Raw genomic sequence first — 23,490 nt, 5'->3', positions numbered from 1 at the left:
TCTCTGATTTGTCTTCCTCAATTTTGCTTTTTTTTTTTATAATATGAAAATGTAGCTGGAACTGTATGAGTAGATGCAATGATAAAGTTAAATGAAAGGTGCTTCAATAAAATGTAGGCTAATAAAACAAATGAATCTGATGATTTTAAGCCACCACAATGACAAAAATGCATTAGTCTTTTTTACATAATACAGTTTATTCATTAGAGACCTGACCACATTACCAACTTTCAATCCTAGGTAGTATGAAAGTAATTTTCTGTTATTATAGCTCAGTGGAAAAGATATTCTTTTATGACCCTGTAACACATCAGTCTTTCTATGTAGATATTGTGTATTTGGTGGTTTGTGGATTTAGGGCTCATTTGGAAAAGCATAATGTGTCTTCTAGTTATTCTGTCATTTCTGAAGCTGATAAAGATATGGTAGGTGGTTCCGTTATTATTATCTTAAGTAAAATTACAAGCGATTTAGGTTAAAAGGGAAATTCCTTAAAGGAAAGACAGCTTTCTCCAACATGTTTAAAATATTTGGATTTTAGTTTTCCTTTTTGACTAGTGTCTTTTTGCATTCATGGATTTCTTTTATGTGAGCTGTATTTTTAGGATAGCAGTCACCCATCTTTTTTTTTTTTTAATTGCTAGGCTATGTGAGCTAACAAGCTGACTGCTGGACTAGAGGCTATTGGGACTGGGATGGTAGGGGTGGGGAGGAGGTGTGTAAAAGAGAGAAAGAGAGAGAGAGAGAGAGAGAGAGAGAGAGAGAGAGAGAGAGAGAGAGAGAGAGAGATGTGTGTGTGTGTGTGTGTGTGTGTGTGTGTGCGCGCACATGCGCATGTGCATACATAGTAGTTGACCTTAAAAAAATTTGAATAGTGCCTAAGTTCTGTGTGAAGCAGCCCTGATGCTATTTAAAAGCAATTGGATTTTATGGCAACATTTCCATTTTGCGTAGTTTTTCATAGACTATAAACTCAGCTTTCTGTGTCAGTTTCAGAAAGACTCCATCTTTCGGTTTCTCTCCTAGGACCTCAAAAGATGAAGTAGAAAGGGAGATTCTCTTTTCCCTTACTTGAGATAGGGCCAAATATGTTTGATAGGTGAGGTTGAACAGACACCCCCCTTTTTTTTTTTTAAGAATTTTAATAGAGTAATATTAGTGCCTGCCAGTTTCTCTGTAATCCAGTGGGGGAAGCAGAAATAGTTCACATTTAGCTGGGCATACGTATTACCTCCTTGGGAATGTTAAAACAAATAATAATTTAAAGTGCTTGAGTTTTTAGTTCTTTTATGATTTCTTGTCTCCAGAATTGACTATAAAGGAGGGAATTGTCAATGTGGAAACCAGACATGTGTAGAAGGGCCTCTGTTTTAATTCTGTAGGGAGATTATGAGTGCTTGGGGTGGGGGGACGAGGGTGGAGAATAAGGGACTGTGTATAGAACCTGATACAGAAGAAAGATAATGTCTCAGGTTGAAAGTATCCTTGATTAAAACTTGCACTTAGTAAGGCAAGGGAGAAAACAGAAAATCTCATTATGTGATTATAATTCAGGTTGACTTTTAAAATCTCTTGCAGTCAAACTCATGTTTTTTCAGTTCTTATTAGAGGGACACTTGCTTACCTACTCCTTTTTCAAGGTCATACGGGAATTTTATTCAGAAGCCTAGAAGGGTACATTAACCATTCTTAGCTATTATAAAAAGGAAGTAGATAGAGTAAATTCTTATTGTCTGTTGTTCCAGTTTTAACTTTAAGGCACAATCATTTTTTCATTATAAATTAAATACTAGTTTATGACATGAAGTTCAAAAAGTACCTGGCAAAGCCAAATAACCTTCCACCTCTGGCACGTACAAACCATGCTGCCATTTTCTCATTAAGAATGCTTTCGGGGGCAGCTAGGTGGCTCAGTGGGTAGAGCACTGGCCCTGGAGTCAGGAGGCCCTGAGTTCAGATCTAGCCTCAAACACATGATAGTCACTAGCTGTGTGACCCTGGCAAGTCACTTAACCCAGCTGCTTCACCCCTCAAAAGAAATGCTTTTTGAAATGTGCTTGTTTTGTGAATATGGGGACTTGTTCAGTAGTTTCCTCAAGATTAGACTAGACTAGAGTTCCTGGTCTGTAACACAGAGCCTCCAAGACACAACCTTAGATTGAAGACCCAAATATACTGTAGACGACTTGGATTTTTTCATTTTTAAATGAGGAAGCATGTTACATGATACATAAATAATAAAGTAAGTTTTGAACATCAAAAGTTCTTCAAGTGAAAGGATTTAGCAGAAATAGCCCTTAAATGTACACAAATATGCATCTCCATCCCTTTAAGAAGAATTTTAAGGAGGCTGTGTCAAATAGTGAAAACTTTGGCTGTTTGTTTTTTAATCAATATAGTTGTTTAGATAAAATTGAACTGGTAAATACAGTCAAACATGCAGCAAGATAGCTTTTTTTTTAAGTGACTCAGTCAAATCAGTCAGTTGTTTTGGTTTTTGTCTCGACAGCCAAATCAAGACTGGGGCTCTTAACTGGATTATTCATGGGAAAACACATTTCTGTCACTTGTTTCAATACAGTGTATTCACTTGTCCTTTTGCCTAATTAATAACTTTCTACAGCTATGCATATAAATGAGGAAAAAACATTTCTGTATTGACTAAATTATATAGAGAATTGTGTCTTTTGACTTTTGCCATGGAACCAGTCTAACATAAATGTTCATAGTTTGACTATGTGCCCTACATTCTCTAATTTTTCTTTGAAAATAGGTTAATGGTGATAGAGGGCATATCCAGTAGTAAAATTGTTCTTGAACTTAATGTTAAATGCTTTTTTTGAAAAAAAAACCACCTTGAAAAGTAGATAAAGGTCTAAATTAGAGGAAACTAAGACAGTGGAACAAAAAGCTTTACTAAGGAATTTCACTATACCTCTGTTTTGCAACTTGGTATTCATTGTGTTTTTGTTTGAGGGTCTGCTAGTGAAATGACAGTTGACTCTTTCATACAGTAGAATAATAATAAAGAAACAGGGACTGTTTCGTTGTTGTGTTTGTATCCCCAACACCTAGTGTAATGTTGGGCACATAGTAAGTACTTAGTAAATGTTTGCTATTGTTTTGCCTGCTTCCTTTTTCCTACTTTTTTTTTTCCCAGACAGACACTTACATTGCTTGTTTATAATCATAGCACAGTGCCTGACACATAGAAAGGGTTTTTTAAATGCTTTATCATGACGTGTAAAGGAAGTGTCTTCAAAATTATCTTTAAAAAACGAAAACAAAGCCATACCTTTAACATACATGCCACAATACTAAAAAAAATGTTTGTTTTGTTGTGTTTACTTTGAATTAGGAAGAAAGTTATGGTGGGACTATGGAATGGGAAGGAGACAAAGAAATAGAAATAAAACAGAAAATAGTAATAAAAATGTAAATGCGGACCTAAATTGGCCTTTTTGGGCCACTTTGGCCTTTTTTGGTAGTTAACCATTAAGTTTTGGTTAAAGCAATAATTGTGTGCATCAGCATATTTAAACAACTCCAAAAATTTGTGGCTTTTCTTCCATTAGTCTTAGTAGTTTGTATAAGATAGCTAATATAGTAAGTAGTATGTTATATTTCCTTACTCTATTATCTGTACTCCCTTGTTTCTAATAAATCAGAGCAGAGTAGGACTGATAGAATGGCAGAGTAATCCAATCTTTGAAGCTAGAGATGTAACAGACACAGTTATTCACAGTACATAGTTCGGTGATTGGCTCTGAGCTCCAGTCACATTCTAAGTTAATTCAGTCTGCTGACTGAAATGTTGTCCATAGTGTGAATATAATGAGAGTACATGTTTTGATGAATTCTGAAAGTACAGAGATAACACATTTTAGCTTTGAACTTCCCATTTGATTCTTTAACATCAAGCCTCAATTGTAATAATAGTAAACTACATTTTCTACTTAATTCTAATGAGCATATTATTTCAGAGATAATGTTCTGTAGAAGAGTGCTAGACTTGGAGTCAGAAATACTTGGAATCAAATCCTGCCTGTGACACTTAAAAGTTTTATGACCCAGGAAACATCACTTCTATGTTTTAGGTAAACCCCTGGGACGTATATACTAAGTCATGAATTGTGAGTTAGCATACCATGAGTACTTCACAGATTATTCATGACTCTTATTTCTGCCAAAAGTGGAAATAAATTAGATGCTCATTTTAATAAAAGAAAAAGATTTTGACATTTTTAAGATCTCACTCAAAAAGAATTGCATTTCTTTGAAGCAGAAGAGCCAAGAAGGATACTTCAAGTAGATGGATACTTTAGCAAAAAGCAGGGTTGTGTCATTCCTTCTGGAATAGTCTAAGCTTCTTAGGAAAGCAATCAAAGCCCTTCACAATCTGACTTCAGCCTTCTATATCATTTCCTATTCTCCTACTATTCCAGAAAGATTTTTTCTTTAGATTCTACTCGAATCCTGCCTTTCCGTCTAGGTGCAACATAAAGTCTGTGAAACCTTCCACATACAACATAAGGCTGTGAAACCTTCCACAACCAGTCCAGGCCATCAGTGTTCTCTCCCTTTATATTTACAGAACTAGTCTACACCACTCATTTGTAACTTACTTCCTTGTAATGTTTTTTTAAAGATACTTTATTTATAGAGTCTGTCTCTCAACTTGAAGTGTAATACTCTTGAAGATAGTGACTGTATCTTCTGCTTTGTTAATATCTCCCACGGTGTTTTTTTCCTTCCTCTGTGTGTATTCCTCCACGTAGTCGTATTCCAAAGCCTTATTTACAGTTGGAGGGAGAGCTCCTGTCAGTGAGATCACAGATGGTGAAGTATCCAAGTATGTGCTTAGTAAATAACTATTGGGAACTCTGCCACAAGATGTTGGAATGGTGTTTCATCCCTGAACTGAGGTAATAATCATAGGATCATATGTTTGCATCTGGTAGTATTTTATTAGGTCATCTAGTCTAAGTCCTTCATTGCAAAGATGAGGAAACTGAGCCCCAGAGAGATCTTGCTTGAGATCACAGACATAGCGGAACTGAGATTTCAACACAGGTCCTCTGTATCACACAAACTAGTAGAATATACAGAATATTGGATTTGGAGTCAGAAACTGGTCTGCATTTGGGTTTGAACTGGACCCTGCCATTTATTAGCTATGTGACTTGAGGCAAGTTATTAAACTTCATCTGTAAAATGGAGATAACAGAATTTGAATGATCTCCTTCCACACAGTTGTTTAAGAGTCAAACGTGATCAATATAAAGTGCTTTATAATACTTAAATACTCAACGAATTTATGATTCCATTGGTGTAGGTTTTTCTAACACCAATGCAGATGACCAGTCTCTAAACTAGTAATTTCAGAGTAGCTCTGGCTGAAAATATTATCACCCCTGTGGCTCACCTGGGTTTACACCTCTCTAAATTTAGCTAGGTTGATCCTTAGACAGCACATTTCTAGTTTATCACCAGACCATTACTGAAGCCTTTCAAGTTTTATAACGTATATCAGAACTTATTTCACTGGCAGCAAAGCCTTTAAGAACTCATGGTCACCTCTAAACCACATGAAGCATATGAGTAGACTTTTAGGGGAAGCTTTATACAGTGATGTATGGTTATCAGTTGTTATCATTTATTCTGAAAGCTTCTTGACCAAGTTCTGCTCTGTTGCAGATAACACCAGAGAATAAGATTCTACCATGGGAGAAATGCTTTTTAAGACAGTGCTGGCAACAGACTATTTGCTTTTCATGAACCAGCCTAGCTAATTGTGGAGAAGCACATCCCTAGTAGGATGGCCGCTTGATGATGAATTCTTTGGTCATGATAATACATGAAATAAATGAAAATACAAAATAGCTCTCAGTCCTTTGTGGTCCTCCTCTTCTGCTTCTCCAGTGATAGTGGCAGAGTAGAAGAAAAGGAATCAAGGCATAACAAGGATCTTAAAGTTTTTAAACCATCTATTAAAAGGAAGTGCAACAAAAAGGAAGGACGGCTCACATACTCTCCTTGGAGAAGTAGATAAAAAGAATTAGTAGATTTGTTCATAGCATATATCCAAAGGGCAGAAGAAAAATTTCATGGTATACTTAGTCATATCATATTTCAGTGCTTATGTTAAGCATTTTCAAAAGGACTGCTATGAATATATTGACGGCCAGCAACCTGAGGAGGAAAGAGAGTCTATGGAGAGCTTGATATAAGACCTTCTAAATTAAATGAACACATGATGTGACACTTGGTAACTTCAACACAAAGGTTAGCACAGAAGAGGAAAGTAAAAAACATGTTGGAAAATATTACTAAGTATCAAGAAATGAGAGACCTAAGTTTTAGAAGCCACGTTCTTTATGTCACAGAAGGCAGAGCCATGATGGCTTCAGGATGCAAGTAGCAGGATGAAGTACAGTGAGCTCCCCTTCAGAACTCTTCCAAAGATGTCAACAAAACAAATCAATCCAAATCTAGATTGTTAAATCCAAAAAAAGGCACAACAAGTCACTTTTTCAGCACAGGTTGGAGCAGGGAGACAGAACTTTGGACACTTGGAACAGGGTCTGACCAGGAGTGGGCAGCAAAGAGCACTTTAGTGCAGGGGAGAGGCTGTAAAACAGGGAAAGAGGAGGTCCCAGATCCATACAGGGCTTCTTGTACCAAAATAAAAGCAAAAACAAACCAGAACTACTTAGAAACTTTGAAGTTCAGATGGGAATTTAGAGAAATGTAAAAAGGCATCAGATGAAGTCTAATTCTAGACAAAGGCTTAACGACTTAATCTAAATGGAAGGATGGAAAGGGAAGGGAAGATGAATACACTTGGGTAGGGAGAAGAAAAAGGAGGGTAAGGGGGAAATTATCTCACAATTAGGGTGCACAAGTAGAAGTCTATACAAAGAAGGAGGTGAATGTTGCATGGAAGCGACTAATACATAAATTTCACTTATTTGAACTGGTCTAAGGTGGGGAAAATACACACATATATACAGAGTTGGGTACAGAAGTCCATTTCACATTATAGGAAAAAGAGCAATGGGGGAATTAGAGGGTAGATTATCAAGAGATTAATCCTAGGCAAAACATATTCCAGCTAAGGATATACCAAGATATTTATAGCTCTTTTTTTTGGTGGCAAAGAATTGGAATCTTAGGGGGGGTAACCTATCAATTGGGAAAGGACAAAATGAATAGTGGTTTATAAATATGTTAGAGTATTATTTTCCTGTAAGTAGTGATAAAGAGGATAATTTCAGCAAAACCTGAGAAGACTTACATGAACTGATGCAGAGTGAAGTGAGTAGAACTAGAACAATTTGTACAGTAACAACAGTATTGAAAAGACAGTCAGCTTTGAAAGACTTAGGCACTCCAGTCAATGTAATGATCAGTCACAATTCCAGAGGTCTAATGATGAAACATATTACTCACCACCTTATAGAGAAGTGAGAGACATGGAGTACAGTACACACACACACACACACACACACACACACACACACACACACACACTCTTTTAGATATGGCTAATCTGGAAATTTGTTTTGCTTGACTATACATGTTTGTAATGGGATTTGTTTTTCTTTCATTCTCAGTTGGGGCTTAGGGAGAGGCGAGAGAGAGAAGGTAGGTTTTTGTTGATTGAAAAAAAAAATTAATTTAAAAAATATTCTACAGCACACTAAATCTTTACAACTATGTAGTTGACCAAAAGGTGTAGTAAATACAGGATCCTACTGTGGTTATTTATGATTATTATTATTACTACTATAAAAATCATTTGATTTAGTAGAGCACAATATCTTTTTTCCAGTAAGGTGGTATCTTCTGTGCATATGTCACAATCATACATGATTCCTTGAAGCATAATGATACAGATAATTTTACTCAGTAACCCTCTGATTATTAATATCAGGGAAACAAATGCGTACTTGCCAAAAGTGTTCTCTCTTGTCAAGGAGGATGTTTGGTACAACGTTCAAAAGAAAAAGGATTCCTTATAGCTAGTGAGGTCTTTTACATGCTCCCTTTTATAACTGACATTGTGCGATTTGCATCAAGCCCTAGAACATTGCTAACCTTCTTAAATGAGATCCATAAGCACTCAAAAGAATTCAACATAACTATACATATACTTAAAACAAGTAGATGAATATTTGTTATCCATACTATGATACTTGAATGAAAAGTTCATAGCTGTGGTCCATCAGTTCATCTGTTTTGGACAAGCTTTGCAGATAGCTTATGAACTGGACCCAGTATGAGAGAGGAAGAGGAAAGTGAGTTGGATTAAATTTGGAAATTCTGTAGTGATTTTAATGGCCCAGGTACTCTACTAAAACAAAGGCCCATCTTACTAACATCAGTATTAGTGATTTTAATGGTCCAGGTACTCTACCAAAACAAAGGCCCATCTTACTAACATCAGTATTAGTGATTTTAATGGCCCAGGTACTCTACTAAAACACAGGCCCATCTTACTAACATCAGTATTAGTGATTTTAATGGCCCAGGTACTCTACCAAAACAAAGGCCCATCTTACTAACATCAGTATTAGTGATGATCTATAACCTCAAATTGCAAAATACTACAGAATTAAAGTTGCAGGTCACTAAGTGGGCGGTGGAGTAGGAATGACTAGACTAGTTATATTGTCAATACAAAACTGTTTTGGAAGAAATGGCATAAAAGATGGGTGGGTAGGTCCAGTATATGGAAAGATGAAGAGCCTATGTTCTTTATTGGTATTTGAGCAATATCAGGTGAACTGCTGGAAGACTCCCATTGTGTTGGGTGGAATTCTTATGAGGGGTTTAAAGGAAGAAATAGAGCAGAGTTGCAAAACATGAGAAGATATTGATAGATTATGATCTTCGTAATTGGAGGAACTGCTCACATTGATAAGATCAAAGGTCTATTGTAGTATTCTTTTTATTTTGATTTATCAACATCTCTTCCAAATGCTTTTGAGTTTAAAATTTTTCTTCCCCTTCCTTCCCACTACCCTCCCCAAGACGGCACACAATCTGATTTGGCTATATATATATACATTCCTATTAAACATATTTTCACATTAGTGATGTTGTAAGTAAGAATTAGAACCAATAGGAGGAACCACCAGAAAGAGGAAACAAAACTCAACAGAAGAGAAAAAAAAATAGCAAATAGTATGCTTCGATCTGCATTCAAATTCCATAGTTCTTTCTTTGTATTGCAGTATTCTGAAGACTCACCATTGAACTAGTTTCTTTTTCCACATAAACATAAAAGTTTAGGTCTGCCAAGTTGTATCCAGACTTTTTCCTTTGTGGAAGGTAGTTTGAATAAAATTTTAGTCAAAGGACTAGCATTTCTCTGGGACTAGACCTGTGATTTCATTGGTTTAGGGAACTCCCAGGGGAGAAAACTCCCTTTACTAATGCAGGTTGGTACCTTCTCTGCAGTTTAGTCTTATAGAGTTGGCCAGAGCACTGACAAATTGTCATTTACCTAGGGTCACAGGCCAGTATTTGTCAGAGGCAAGGCTTGAATCTAGTGTTCTAGGCTTTGAGGCTGGCTTTTTAGTGACTATGCCACACTATCTATCCCCAGGTATGAATGTAGCCAAATCGTTTTTCTAAGAGTGAGGGCTAGCTACACGTTTCTTTAGTTCATTAGTATTGTTCAGGTTTACTTTGAAATTCATTGAGTCAAGAGCCTGTCATAACATGTCTTGATTATTCTTGTGAGAAAGCTTGGTAATGTATTACATCTTTCTTTTGTTAATTGGCACAGGAATGACTGCAGCAAGATTTTTAATTTAATAGATAGGATGTTAAATATTCATGAGCTATGAATGTTTATATTGTCATTAGCTTGTTGCTTTTGAAAAAAAACTTATTAAAATGTGTCATGAAAATGGTCCAGTCATCTTTGCAAGTGAGTAAATATGTATCAGGAGTCATTACAGAATGTTACCAGTAAAGATACTTGAAGTCTGTTATTAATGGAGATGATTGATTTGGTATTCAGTGGGAATTGCTTCTTGCTATCTTGTGATTTATAGTCAGCAGTAAAGTGTGTCTGATCATGCTGTGAGGTGTAATATGGTGTAACAGAGTTTGTGTATTGGGTAGTTAAAATGTCTTGATTGTCTTTGCCATTCAGTAAAGTTGTGTTACAGATGTATATTACTCCCAGCTCCCTGCAAAATGGAAATTCAACCTAACTTATTCATTGATTGAATTCATTGCCACATAATTTGAACGTGTGACAGGCAAAGCCCATGAGATGTCATGAAGCATGCGAATGTGATGGAAACCTACAGTCTCTTCCTAACCTACGCTTCTGGTTTAATATAGAAAAGAGCAGAAGAAAGTCAAATGCCCCCAACACAGTGTAATATCTTTTAGAAGGAACTCTTTTAATTACGTATGGGTATCAAGATACTTGAGGAAAAGATGCAACTGCATCTTTTTTTCATTGACATTGAGCTTAGCTTAAGCTAGGGCAATTTTATTCTTAGTCTTCATCTTTAGTTTCTTTCATGTTAATTCTTACCCAGCAAGAATTTATTAAGCACCTTTTGTGTGCCAGGTACTGTGCTAGATAATGAAAATGTAAAGAGAAAGGAAAAAACCAGCCCCTGCCCCCAAAGAGCTCATATTCTAATGGGGGTGGAGGGAGATAACATGCAAACAGCTACATACAAACAACGTATATACAGCATAAATTGGCAGTAATCTCAGAGGGAAGGCACTAACATTAAGAGTGGCTAGGAAAGGTTTCTTGTAGTAAATGGAATTTTAGCTGAGACTTGATGAAAGTTAAGAGATAGAGGTGAAAAGGGAGAGAATTCCAGGCATAGGGAACTCCAGACAAAATGCAAAGTCAAGAGATGGAGTGTCTTGTACAAGGAATGGAAAGGAGTCCAGAGTCACTAGTCAGACAGCAGAGTACGTGGAAGGAAGTAAGGTATAAAAAGACCGGAAAGGTAGGGATTTGACAGTTTATGAAGGGCTTTAAAATCCAAACAGCAGATTTTATATTTATTCCTGAGGCAATAGGGAGCTACTAGAATTTATTGAATAGGAGAGTGACGTGGCCAGACCTAGTTTTAGGAGATCATTTTGAGAGCTATGTAGAGAATGGACTGAAATAAGGAGAGAATGGAAGCAGAAAGGCCAGCTGTAAGGCTGAGGACTGCACCAGGGTGGTGGCAGTGTTAGAGGAGAGATGTTTGGAAGGGAGAATCGACAGGTCTTGGCAACAGATTGAACATGGTGGCGAGAGAAAATGAGTGACCAAAAAGTACATTGAAGTTGTGAGCCTCGGTGGCAAGGAGGATGGTGGTGCTCTTAAGAGTAATAGGGTAATTAGAAAAAAGGGGAAGCTTTGGGGGAAAGAGAGCAAGTTCAGTTTGGGATATGTCGAGTTTAATACGTCATTGGGACCTCTAGTTTGAGACATCCAATAGTCAGTTCGAGATATGAGATTGGATGTTGGAAGTTAGGACTGGTTATACAGATCTGAGAATCATCTGCACCAGGCACCTCCAAAATGGTATCTCATTGTGACAGGCATTACCACAGAAACAAGCAATTTTTGTTAGCTTTCAAAAATCTTTTTTGCCTGTTTATCTCCTTTTAGAATTGAAAGTATGTACCAAATTACTCCAAAACAAACCCAAAACAACTCTATGCTTACAATACAATCTCTTTGAAAGTGTATATGTGTGTGTTCCATATATTGTGTCTATTCACATTAAATAACACTAATTTATATTATTTACTCAGATTTTATTTTATATTTGAGGGAAAAGCATGGTTTAAATTTGGACTGGATTTAAATGATGGGATCTTATATAGAGGTGGCCAGGGCACACACTGTTCTAAGAATTAGAAAAGACTCTCTTTTCAGAAAGTTCTGACAATTCTATTTCCTGACAGTCTGTAGCAGCCAGTGAAGGCAGTCAGGGCCAACAGGTAAGAGTGAAATTCTGAGAGTTCTGTACATTTTTCTTTCTCCTATAGCATCTAGCACAGAACCTCGAAAATAGATTATTTGCAGTGCTGTTAAAGTATACTTCTCTCTTTCAGAGCCAAACTCCTAGAAAGTCATCTATATTCATTGCTTCCAATTCTTCATAACCTATTCTCTTCTCAACCCTTAGCAAATCTTACTTCTCTTCACACCACTTAGATTGCTCTCTTCAAGGTTACCAACGACCTCTTAATTATTAAATATAATGACTTTTTTTCATTCTTACCTGCCGGGAGTGCCTGCGTCCCCGGCTGTGGTCTGATGCCGGCAGAGTGTGAAGAGAGAAAGAATCACTGGCCAGGTGAGAGCAGTGAAGAACAAACTCTGTTTATGGATCTGAGGGCTCAGGCTTATACAGTACTGGATCAAGCAATAGTAACATTATTATTCATGAAAAGTACAAATCTAATTAAGTGATTTCCTTACTTCCTTGTACCTTGCCTGTTACCTTCTTTCCTGCATCCTGTCCTGTACCCCATCCGTTTCCTCCCTCCCTGCATCCTGTTCTCAAGAGACGGAACAGGAGGGTGGTGAGCCGACGTCCTGAGTTTTACAGCTGTCAGGCTTAGTACAATCTACAGGTAAGACCCGGGCTGGCCTAAGCCCTCCAACTCCCCAAAGCTGGCCCTCTACACTTACCCTATTTTGCCTTTCTGTAGCTTTTGAGATTTTTTTTTTCCTTTGGCTTCCTTGACATTGTATTTTCCTGGTTCTTTACTTTTGATCCCGCTCAGACTTTTTAAGTAAAGCAGTATTTATTTCCCACTAGCTAAACCTGGAACTTTTTCAGTTTCTTGTTCTCATCCACTCCCTTTGATTCACTTATCATCTCTACATATATAACTTTATCATCTTCACACAAGTAGCTCCCAAATTCAACTCTGTCAATAAGCATCTAGGTGTTAGTATTTTTCTTGCATTTCTCTTTTACATCACCAGCTGTCTGCTAGAGAGCTTTATCTTGATGTTTCAAACAAGTCGGCAAGTCATTGTCTTTCACATTCATTCTCTTTTCTCTGCTCATTCACTACTTTAGTTCAGATCCTCATTACCTCTCCCTTGGACTATTGTAATCACCTGGTTAGACTTCCTGTTTCTACTTACTTCCCCTCTGTGTGCTCACCACACATTTGCCAAAAGTTATCTAAAACAGAGGTTTGGCTGTGGCATTCCTCAGCTCAAAAACCTTCAGCAACTCCCTATTGTCCCTAGGAAAAAATAAATTCCTAGTCTGGAATTTAAGGCCTATCTCCTCATCTTGCCAGACTTATTCGATGTTGTTTCCCTATATTCCAAGCAAATCAAGCTACTAAATGTTCCTGGGAGTTTGCATTCTCTCTTCCATCCCTATGCCTTTGCACACACTACCACTCATACTAGTAATACACTTCCTTATTACCATCTTCATTTTCTTCCAAGACTCAATTTAGGTGCTAGCTTCTACTGATTTACTTACTGATTTAGCTCCTTTCCTGATTACACCCAGTTAGGCTTCTCTCCCTTCTGAAATTGCCTTATATTTCATTATCTCTGTACGTGCTGTATTTCCTCATAGAATTTCAGTCCTTTGAGGGCTGGAAATGTTTAATTTTTGTCTTCATATGCCCCACAGCCTAACACAGAGTAGGTACTTAAACAGATGTTTGTTAAATCTTCTGTTAGATTTTTGAGTTGTGGTGTTTTATAAAGAAAGTTAAATACTCAGTTGGTATTAATTTCTTTTGGACAGGACCTGTTATTTCATTAGTATAGAGAACTTCCAATGATAATTTTTTTTTTAAGGCAATTGGGGTTGACTTGCCTAGGGTCACACAGCTAGTAAGTGTCAAGTGTTTGGTCAGAGGCTTGATTTGAACTCAGGTACTCCTGACTTCAGGGCCGGTGCTCTATGCACTGCACCACCTAGCTGCCCCAATAAAAATTCTTTTGCCAATGCCGATTGACATCTGCTCTCCAACTTGAAGCCTTCCAGAGTTGTCTGAGGCCCTGAGCAGTTCAGCAACTTGCCCAGGGTCACAGAACCAGTGTGCATTAGAAGCAGGTCTTGAACTCAGGTTTTCCTGATTTTGAACCTGGTTCTTTATCTACTATACTGCACTGCTTCTCATCTTAATTAAGTGGGGTGAGCAAGAACATTATACACTAACTATATGAAAAACAGGAAGGAAGGAAAAAAGAAAAAGAAAGCCTTCTTGTGCTAGGTTTAAAAATATATATAAATGAAAATTCAGGGGGATGGTTATACCAGTTCAAATTCTAAAAATCATAGAATTGAAAGGATGATATTGCCTAATAAATCGTATCCCAAATTAATAGTTCTGTACATTAGGGATCCATGATTTCAGCATTGTATATAACACCTTCTACCATTGCATAGTGTAACCCCTCAGTACATTAGTTAGATGGTTTGACAAGTTTCCATGGCCCCAAAAATATTGACCTGGTGGCTAACCCTTTGATGATGATCTTTTCCAAACTTAGATAGTCTTGTTCTCAGACAAAACACATACTGTCTATCCCTGGGCCTGAAGGTTTTCCAACATATCAAACCAAAGATTGTTCCACTGACACAGCCTTCAAGAACACAAGTTTATATTTGTGCCGCAGTGGAGAATAGTGTTAAGACTTTAGTGGAAATACCTGAATTTATAAGACACAAATTACACATCACTCGTCATAGAAAATGACTTCATTGTTTTGTATCATTGAACTATTTTAAACTTCTAGCTGATGGTATTTCATGTTTCATATATATCTCAGCTGAGCTTGAGTAAATTTGCTTGTTACCTTCAGTGCTCCCAGTAACACCTTTGTTGAGCGATACAAACAAACCTTAATCCTTGTGGGTTTTGGTAACAGGAAATTGTGTTACATTTCCTAGACTGCATTTTGAAACATGACTGGTGTATATTGTGGTCTAAATTAAGAAGGCTGTGAGAGGGAACCAAATTGAAGAAGTTTCTGTTACTGGTTAGAACTGTAGTAACTATATAAATATGGTGAAAAATACATCAGACTCATTTATTAAACTACTTTCAATATATGGCTGTTGAATACCAAAAACTGTATTTTAAAAGTGTTAGCTGTGACTGTCAAATGAAGAAGAAATGTCAAAAGGTCATCTTTCAGGATTGCTGTGGTTTCTGATGCAAATGAAAATATTAATGTGTGGTTTTGAGCATAAAAATAAAATCATGATGCCTTTATGAGAACCTTCTGTTTCCTCTTAGTCATATCTCTTGAATGGTTGATAAACAGAAGTTGCAAGATACTCTGAGAGCTTGAGGGGCAACAAAGGTTGAGTCTAGCAAATTTATTATAGATGATGCATGGAGAACATAATATACCTCAGCTTCTTGACTTATCTCCTTAGGTTGGAGTTTAGGATGAATTTTAAAACTTGAAGGGGTTTAATGTTGAAAGGAAAAAGATTATTCTTAACAATTGTGTTTTTATAATTCCTCATCCTTTACAACACAGTACAGAATTTATGGCATAGATATGTAGGTCATAAATTTGACTGTGATACTGCATTGACCGTCCCAAATTAGAACTTAGGATAGTTACAAAATCTTCAAGGGGTAGATTTGTTTTCAGTTAATCCGTGAATAAACATTTATTGTAAGATACTATGAGAGAATATAAATACAAAAAAAATGAAATAGTTCCTATTCTCAAGGAGCTTCCATTCTATCAGAGGAGACAATATGCACATACATAAGTGTATACAGAATAAATACAAAGTTAATACAGGATAGTTAGGAAGAGAAGATACCCACAAGTGGGGGCGTCAGAAAAAATTTTGGGGTGGAAGGTGGTACTGAGGTGCATTTTGAAGGAAGAGAGGGATTCTATAAAGTAGAGGAAGGAGTAGATTCCAGGTATGAAGAATGTCCAGTAAAAAGACATGGAGGCAGGAGAGGGAATGCCTGCTGACTGTGAGGAATATGCAGAAGGTCAGTTTGGCTAGACCACAGATTGCAGAAAGAAAGGTAATGCATAATGAGGTTAGAAAGATAGAGTGGGCCCAGATTGTGGAGAGCCTAACACAGGACTTTATATTTTGTCCTAAAAGCAATGTGGAGTCAGTGGAGTTTATTGATAGGGGAATGACATAGTCAGATCTACATTTAAGGAAAATCATTTTGGCAACTGAGTGGATGATAGAGATCAAAGTAGGAAGAGACTTGACTCAAGAAAGCCAATTAAAAAGTCTGTTTAATAGTTTAAGAGGTGATGAGAGCCCAAACTAAGATCGCTGTATGAGGAAAGAGAAGGCATCAGATATAAAAGATTTGACAAAAGATGGCTAAGTCTATATATGTGGGGTAAGGAAGAGTGAGTAGTTGAGGACGACACCAAGATTCTGAAATTGAAAGACTGGAAGAATGGTGGTACCTTCAACAAAAATATTGAGGTTTGCAAAAGCGGTGGGTTGATGAGAAAGATGAGTTTTGTTTTGGACATATTGAGTATGAGACATCTAATAGGCAGTTGAGCTTGAAGCTTAGGAGAAAAATCAGCTTAATATATAGATCTGTTACTCATCTGTATAGGCATTAATAAACCCATAGGACTTGATGAGACCACTAAAAGCAGAGATGGGCAGAAAGAAGGCCCAGGACAAAGTCTGGGGGGGGGGCAACATCTGTAGGTACAGCCCATATTAATTTTAGTGCCTTCCTTCTGAGATTGTCTCCATTTTATTTTGCATGGTTGTTGGTGGTTGTCCTTCATTGTCAAAGAGGACCAAAATGACATTACAGTGTTAGAATCAAGTTACAGTGTGTCTGATTGTGGCTTTTCAGACTAATACAAGATTGTAATGCTCTACCACAAGTTGGGCACAAATAGTTTATGTGAACATTTAAGGTGGATTCTATAAATTTGCATCTCAAGTTTCTTTTGAGCTGCTGCAATTTCTGCTTTGCTTATAGAGCACAGCACCTTCTTTGATGTGGGCATGCCATGCTGGGTTGTCCTTTGCCAGTGTCTCCGATGTCATGCAATCAATTCCAAAGTTCTTCAGAGAGATTTTCTATATATTCTTTTTACATGTTGTCTTCCTGTTAGATCATGAACTCCTTGAGAATAAGGGCTGTTTTCTGCCTTTGTTTGTATTCCTAGTGCTTAACACAGTGCCTGTCACATAGTAGGCGCCTAATAAATGCTTGTAGACTGATTTTGTATTCATTAGCTTAACAGTTTAGAAGAATGTATTTAATGAACAGTGAGATGTTACTGAAGTGGAGGTAAGGATTCATTATGTTCCAGAACTTATATTACAATGGCATATCCCTTTTTAGAACAGGGTCACTTCCATTTCATGAAGCACCAGAGAAGGATTTGAACTGTCCGTATTGTATATTTTATTTTGGTTACCAATTAGTGCTGTTTTTGATACTTAGATGTTATAGTAAAAAAAAAAATTGAGAGAGTTCAGATTTAGGTGTCCATGAAACTCAAGTATTCAACTTAATTATAATTTCCAGAAATTTAGATCTTTGTGTGTGTGCGTACATACGTGCTTGCACGTTTTAAGTTTTCTTAGAGCTTAGTAAATGAAATGGTGCAAAACTTATCATTTTTAGACACCTTGTGGTAAATATCCTGGCCATCTTGACATTGACCTTCTTTGACCTTCTCCTCTGTTTATTCAGATACTCTTCATAGTTGGTTCCAGGTCTAATAATCTTGATTCCCCTAACATTTTGGGAATTTTTGAAACTTATCTTTAGATGTAGGCCTGTTCTAGCACATACTCTTGGTGCAGTTCAGCCTTCAACCCTAAACTTGGCCAGGATCAAATTCATACCTTCAAATCATTCTCAAAAGTGACATCTTTCTGGAGCCCAACTTACGGAGGCTAGCCTAAAGCCAATGAAAACCCCTTTAGATCCATCATATACATTGTACTTGTATTTATAGGAACAGGGAGAGGAGAGCAGGGCATCTTACTAGGCATTCACTTAATTTAACACTTCATGGATCTGTTTTTATCCATGTGCACTATGAGTTTCTGAGCTGAAAAAAAGTCACTGGCAGGGGGGCGGGAATGGTAGTTGGTGGTTTCGTAGTTATCCTAGGGGCTTCTTATTCCTTAAAAAGCTTCACTGAGAATGTTGAGGCTCTGCTTTGGGCCTCTGTAGAAAAAAGATGCTGCAGCTTAAAGGTGTTTCATTCAAGTTGGAACTGCCCGGCCCCCTGGCCATGTGGAAACTTGCTACTATGAATGACCCCTGGAAGTGCACTGGCAGGAAGCTGGCCTGCCAAAGTCTGATTCGAACTGTCCTGTGAACCAGGGGTTCAACGGCCAAATTCTTCGTCCCATGAGCACCCACTCTGTATCCCTGGTAGATAAGAGAAGTGGTGGTTCAGAGTTGAGTTGGAGTTATTGACTGCTACTGGGTTAAACTGTAAGGAACGCTGGGAAGATGCAGGGGACCCACCTTTGGTAGCTATCCTACCTAGTGGCTGCCAGCCCCATCAACTATGGAAGACCTCCCCTCCAAATTGTCTTTTATGGAGACTTCTGCTTTTTTCATTCTGGGCTTTTCTGATCTTTCAAGTGGGAAATTCAAGTGGGAGAAATTTGGATTTTTGGACTTGGAACAGTCATCTTCTAGATAGGATGCAGCCAAAGCAGCTCTGAGGAAGAACTATAGCCAAGAAGTTCCCAGCTAGTGCCACTGAGAAACCTGAGGATGAAGAAATAGATCCATTTGATGTGGATGCAGGGTGAGAATTCTCAAATCCTAGCAGGCTTGTGGTCAGTGCCAGGATAACTAGACAGTGAGGAGGAAGAATCAGAAGATGAGGAAGGAGGATTTATGAAAGAGAGGAAGGGAGGCAGCAGTGACAATAAAAGTCCTAGTGAAAAGAGTGGAATGGTATTGACTACCATTGTGAGACAGGGTTTGGAAAGGAATGAAAAGACAGTGAGACTAACTAATGCTCAAAAATATTTTCCAAAATGGGGTGACAAACCCTGACATAGACAACTTAAGAACCATTGGTCTGCCTAAAAGCCATGGACCAAAAAAAAAAAAAAATTTTTTTTTTTGAGAACCCAGGATTGCCTCAGCACCATAAGGTTTTAGGATTAAATACATGTAACATGGATGATTGGCTACAAATGACCAGCTAGCTGTAACTCTGACTTTTTAAGAAGAGCCCTGTTTTGTTTAAAAGCCCACTCTGGCATTCTGGCTGGTGAGTGTGACCTATTCCAGCTCTTTAACAAACCCCATCTTTATTGCCTGCCAAACAATTTCGGGATTTCTTAGAATGCCCTTTCCCATCCACTGCCTGTTGAAATTCTTCATAACATTAAAGGCCTAGTTAAAATGACATCTCTGGTAAGTCTACTCTGAATTCTCCCTCCTTTGAATTTTCTTATTTATCAGTGTACTTTGTATTATAATTATATAATACTCATTTAAGCTCCTAGGGCAGGAACTAAATCTTCTCTTGTTTCTCAGAGCATGATACAGCACTAACTGCATAGTAGGTGCATATAAATAATAGCTGAATTTGAAAAAGAAAGTAGTGAGTTCTTCACCACTGAAAATGTTGAGGCTAGATGAGTGTGTCAAGCATCATGTACAATGAATTCCTGCATAGACTAAATCCTGTGATTTTAAGTAAACCCAGTAGCAGAAGGACTCTTAAATACTGTTGCCATGACCTGGTATATAGAATGCAGTAATAACATCTCACATTTGTTTAGTGCAGATGTCACTGCCTGCACTTTACAAATGAGGAAAACAAACTTCAGTAGGGTGTGGAAAAAGCTCCCCTTCACAGCTGGGGTCTGGGCTAGGATATGAGCCAGACATTTTACTCCAAATTCACGGCTAACTATTCTACTATATCAAAATTGAACCAAAATGCCTCAGAAGAGAACAAGTATTTCACACATGTAAAATGTTTTCTGCAATTTAAATCGCTCATTTGAATATAGAGGCTCTCTCTCCACTCAGACATGACCAGACTCTTTGCCATAGGAGAATCCAATGCCAAAATCCTGAATCACGCTAAAAAAGTAATGAAACTAAAGATGAGGAGAGATACTGCATCTTCACCACAAGAACCAAATACAGAAATAATAGCCAGAGAACCAGTCATCAGGAGAGTCTTTTTCACATGTGGACTGATCAAAGAAAAGGAACATTTACTTGTATACTTCTTCCTGTGATACATTAGGATTTAATTTTTTTGTTTTTGTTTTTGGCTAGGCAATAGGGTTAAGTGACTTGCCCAGGGTTACACAGCTAGTAAGTGTTATATATCTGAGGTCAGATTGGAACTCAGGTCCTCCTGAATCCAGGGCCAGTGCTCTATCCACTGCGCCATCTAGCTGCCCCAGGATTTGATTTTTTAAAAATTAATTAGAACAAGACTGAATATCTGCTATGATTCTGGGTACTGCAAGGGGGTAAATGACACATTAGTCACAAAAAGTTAAGTATAGGAAGAGCCTGAGAAATTACACCCCTCCAAAAACAAGCATCTGATCAAAAGTAGTTTCTTGTATTCCTCCCTAAAATTGCTTTCTGACTCTCTCCTTTCTGTTTCTGATGCATCCAGCCACAGGGGTTCCAGAGAGCTTATTTCAATCATTGTAGAGATGACCTGGGCCAATACAGTAGGTCCAGAAATGGGGGTGGAAATTCTACATAATGCCCAGAAGTTGGTAATTCAAAACCTTAGGTGGGACTGTGAGACTGTATTTTCTCCCTCCTAGTAATTATTACCACCCCCAAGTATGTATCTTTCTTATGTCCCGTTCCGATTGTCAACTAATACCTACAACAACCTATATCTTATCAGAATTTTAAAAGGGTTTACACTTTGCTACCCTCCATTTTTATTGTTTCTTTTTGGAAGTTTTTTTTTTGGCTGTCCCCTTCTGCATCTCTGCCTGCTCTTTAGGGTTAGTGCCAAGCATCCCTTTCCTATTTTTGCATCCTTCAGAGAATCAGTTAAAAGATATAGAATACCACCTCTCAAAAACTGGAGATTTTTAGATTATTCTAAGTGTTTATTGAATTGAAACTGAATGAATGTGACAGCCCAACAAGGTTCTGGGGAGGCTATGGGTTGTATTGATTTGTCCTAATCATATAGGAGGGCTTTTTTTTTTTTTGATGTCCAGCTCTTAGGAACACCTAGAAGTGTGCTTCTGTAGAAAAAATGCTGGGTTTGCCATTAAATATTCCTCGCTACCAGTACTATCAATCTCAGTATTGGCATTTATAGCCATTTCAAGCCTGTCATTCCATATGGATTTATTAAACACCTACTATATGTAGCCACTATTTATGCTAGGCTCTGGTGATACAAATATAAACAGCATATACTTTTTCATTGTTCAGAGACTACATATTGACACACAGTGCTTTCCCTCTTTTAATTATATTTGTCCTGTATATGTTTGTTTGAATGTTATCTCCACTCCATTAGATTCTGAGTCCCTTGATGGCAGAGAACGTCCTCTTTTTGTGTCCCTGTGCTTAAGCACAGTGCCTGGCACATAAGTAGTTACTTAATAAATGTTTATTGAATGAATACAAAATAAATACAAGATAGTTAAATACAGTGTTTTGGAAGATCAAGAAAGACTTCAGGGAGATGGTACTTTGTTCTGCAACAGGATAAAACAACAAATAGATGCTGGATGTGGGAATCATAAAGACCCGAGTTCTAATCCAGCCCCAGATACTCACTAAATGTTTGGCCCTGGGCAAGTCACTTTAACCTCTCAGCTTTCCCCTATCAGTTTGGCTGTATTGTAAAGTACATGGAAGAGGGGTTATGTAGAATAAGGTAAGCTGGGGCTAAATAGTGAAGAGCTTTGTCTAGTACAGTAGGAAGCCCTATTCTCATGTCCTGGCATAAATTGTTCTTAAACTAACATCTTCTAATGTATCATAGAACACATACATATATCACTCTGTTGTAGCTTTTCTGACCAACTGCCTTGTCATGTTTTAATCTTTTTTCCTCTAGGGAAAAGTTAAAAATTGGATGTTGTCAGCTGGCCCAGATGGAATTCACTATGCAGCAGTGCAATGCCTCTGTCTATATGGAAGCCAAAAATCGGGGGTGGTCTGAAGACATGCTCAACTACAGGACTTGTTAAATGTTTTCTTCCTGAATCCTTTATTTATGAGTTGGACTAGTTGAAATAACAGTATAATGTCGTTTTTGTTTTGTTGTGGAGTCTGCTTTTGAGCCAAACCCAAAACTGGACCAAGAAGGGTCCTCAGGTTTTCATATTTGACTGCCTTTTCCTGAAACAGCCGAGACTTGACGAAAGTTTAGTGCTTACGTCCTGGGACAGATGCTACTGTGTAGGCTCAGTTCTTCTGGAGCTACCAGCATCCCCTACCCTATCCCTAGATTACACAGATGGAATAGTGGTGGCTTTTCAGCAGTCATCTCAGTCTGAACTTGCCCTAAGTCGGCTTACGTTGTCATAAATATATACTTTTAGTTCAGTCAGACACAGGACCAGGCATACAAAACCCAGTCCCAACATGGCCACATCCCACAAACTGAACTTAAGCCCCCAGGACTGTTTGGGCTAGGTTTACCCTGCAGGCCAGGGAACTAATACACATTTTGATGTAGTCTTTAACATGCAGATTCTTGGTTAAGACAAAAAGCATTTATTTTGGGGTCATTCTGCTTTCAGTTCCTACCCCAAGCAGTGAAGTTGAGCTTCAACTCTTAACTCTACCTCTTCCAATCTTCAGTTCTTGCATCCTTTATTTCTAGAAGAGGGTTTGTATTTTCCCCTGAAATGCAAGTCTGCCCTAGTTTATTGTTTTAGCAGTGTTAGCTCTTGGCTGAAACTCAACATCTAGTCTTCTGAATTATTCATTTGTACAATGAATTGGAAATGTATTCTAACATTTGGTAACAAATCCAACTTAGGCATTCTATTCCAAATACGTATATGTCTTCTTTATTTTAGAAAAATTAAATAAATTTTTTTTTGGTAAATTTAAATGTTTCTTGCTTTACTTTAAAACTTGTATAAAGGACAGGAAGGGACCTTAAGTTGCTAGTTAGGGTAACATTTTCAAATATAAAAACAGGACTTGTAAATGTTTCCACTCCAAATACCCAGTTTTGCCATAGCTTTAAAAGCATCTTAATTTGGTTCCTCGGTTCGTGTCTTTAATGGAAGTGGCTAAAACTGAGCTTTTACTTTGACAGTTTTCATTAGTTTCAAAATACTTAAAACCTATGCACACCTAAACATACATAACCAGGATAGTTGTCTAAGGTCCATTCCAGGAACATGGAGCAGTCAGAAGACATGAGGCTACTGTATCACAATCATAGGCAATCTGATAAAATCTGAATACTAGTGTAATATGGATTTGAATCCTAGCTTTGTTACCACCTGTGTAATGTTGGGCAGCTCACTTAAATGT

At 37.6% G+C, this 23,490-nt stretch overlaps 1 protein-coding gene and 1 pseudogene across 1 annotated transcript in view; both read left to right on the top strand.

The window, feature by feature from the left end:
- Positions 1–23,059, top strand: part of SWT1 (SWT1 RNA endoribonuclease homolog) — a 136,293-nt gene extending 113,234 nt beyond the window's left edge. Inside the window, 1 exon segment of the mRNA XM_020984402.2 lies at positions 22,055–23,059. Coding sequence (XP_020840061.1) covers positions 22,055–22,187 — 133 coding nt within the window. The 3' untranslated portion in view covers positions 22,188–23,059.
- On the top strand, positions 7,830–22,258 carry LOC144457824 (18S rRNA aminocarboxypropyltransferase-like; annotated as a pseudogene).
- Positions 23,060–23,490: the final 431 nt, after the last annotated feature.

This window comes from Phascolarctos cinereus, unplaced genomic scaffold, assembly GCF_003287225.1.
Source record: "Phascolarctos cinereus isolate Bilbo 61053 unplaced genomic scaffold, phaCin_HiC Scaffold_5;HRSCAF=322, whole genome shotgun sequence".
In the NCBI taxonomy this organism is placed as follows: domain Eukaryota; kingdom Metazoa; phylum Chordata; class Mammalia; order Diprotodontia; family Phascolarctidae; genus Phascolarctos; species Phascolarctos cinereus.
The sequence above is the reverse complement of the archived record's forward strand: the minus strand, read 5'-3'. Positions and strand labels throughout refer to the sequence as shown.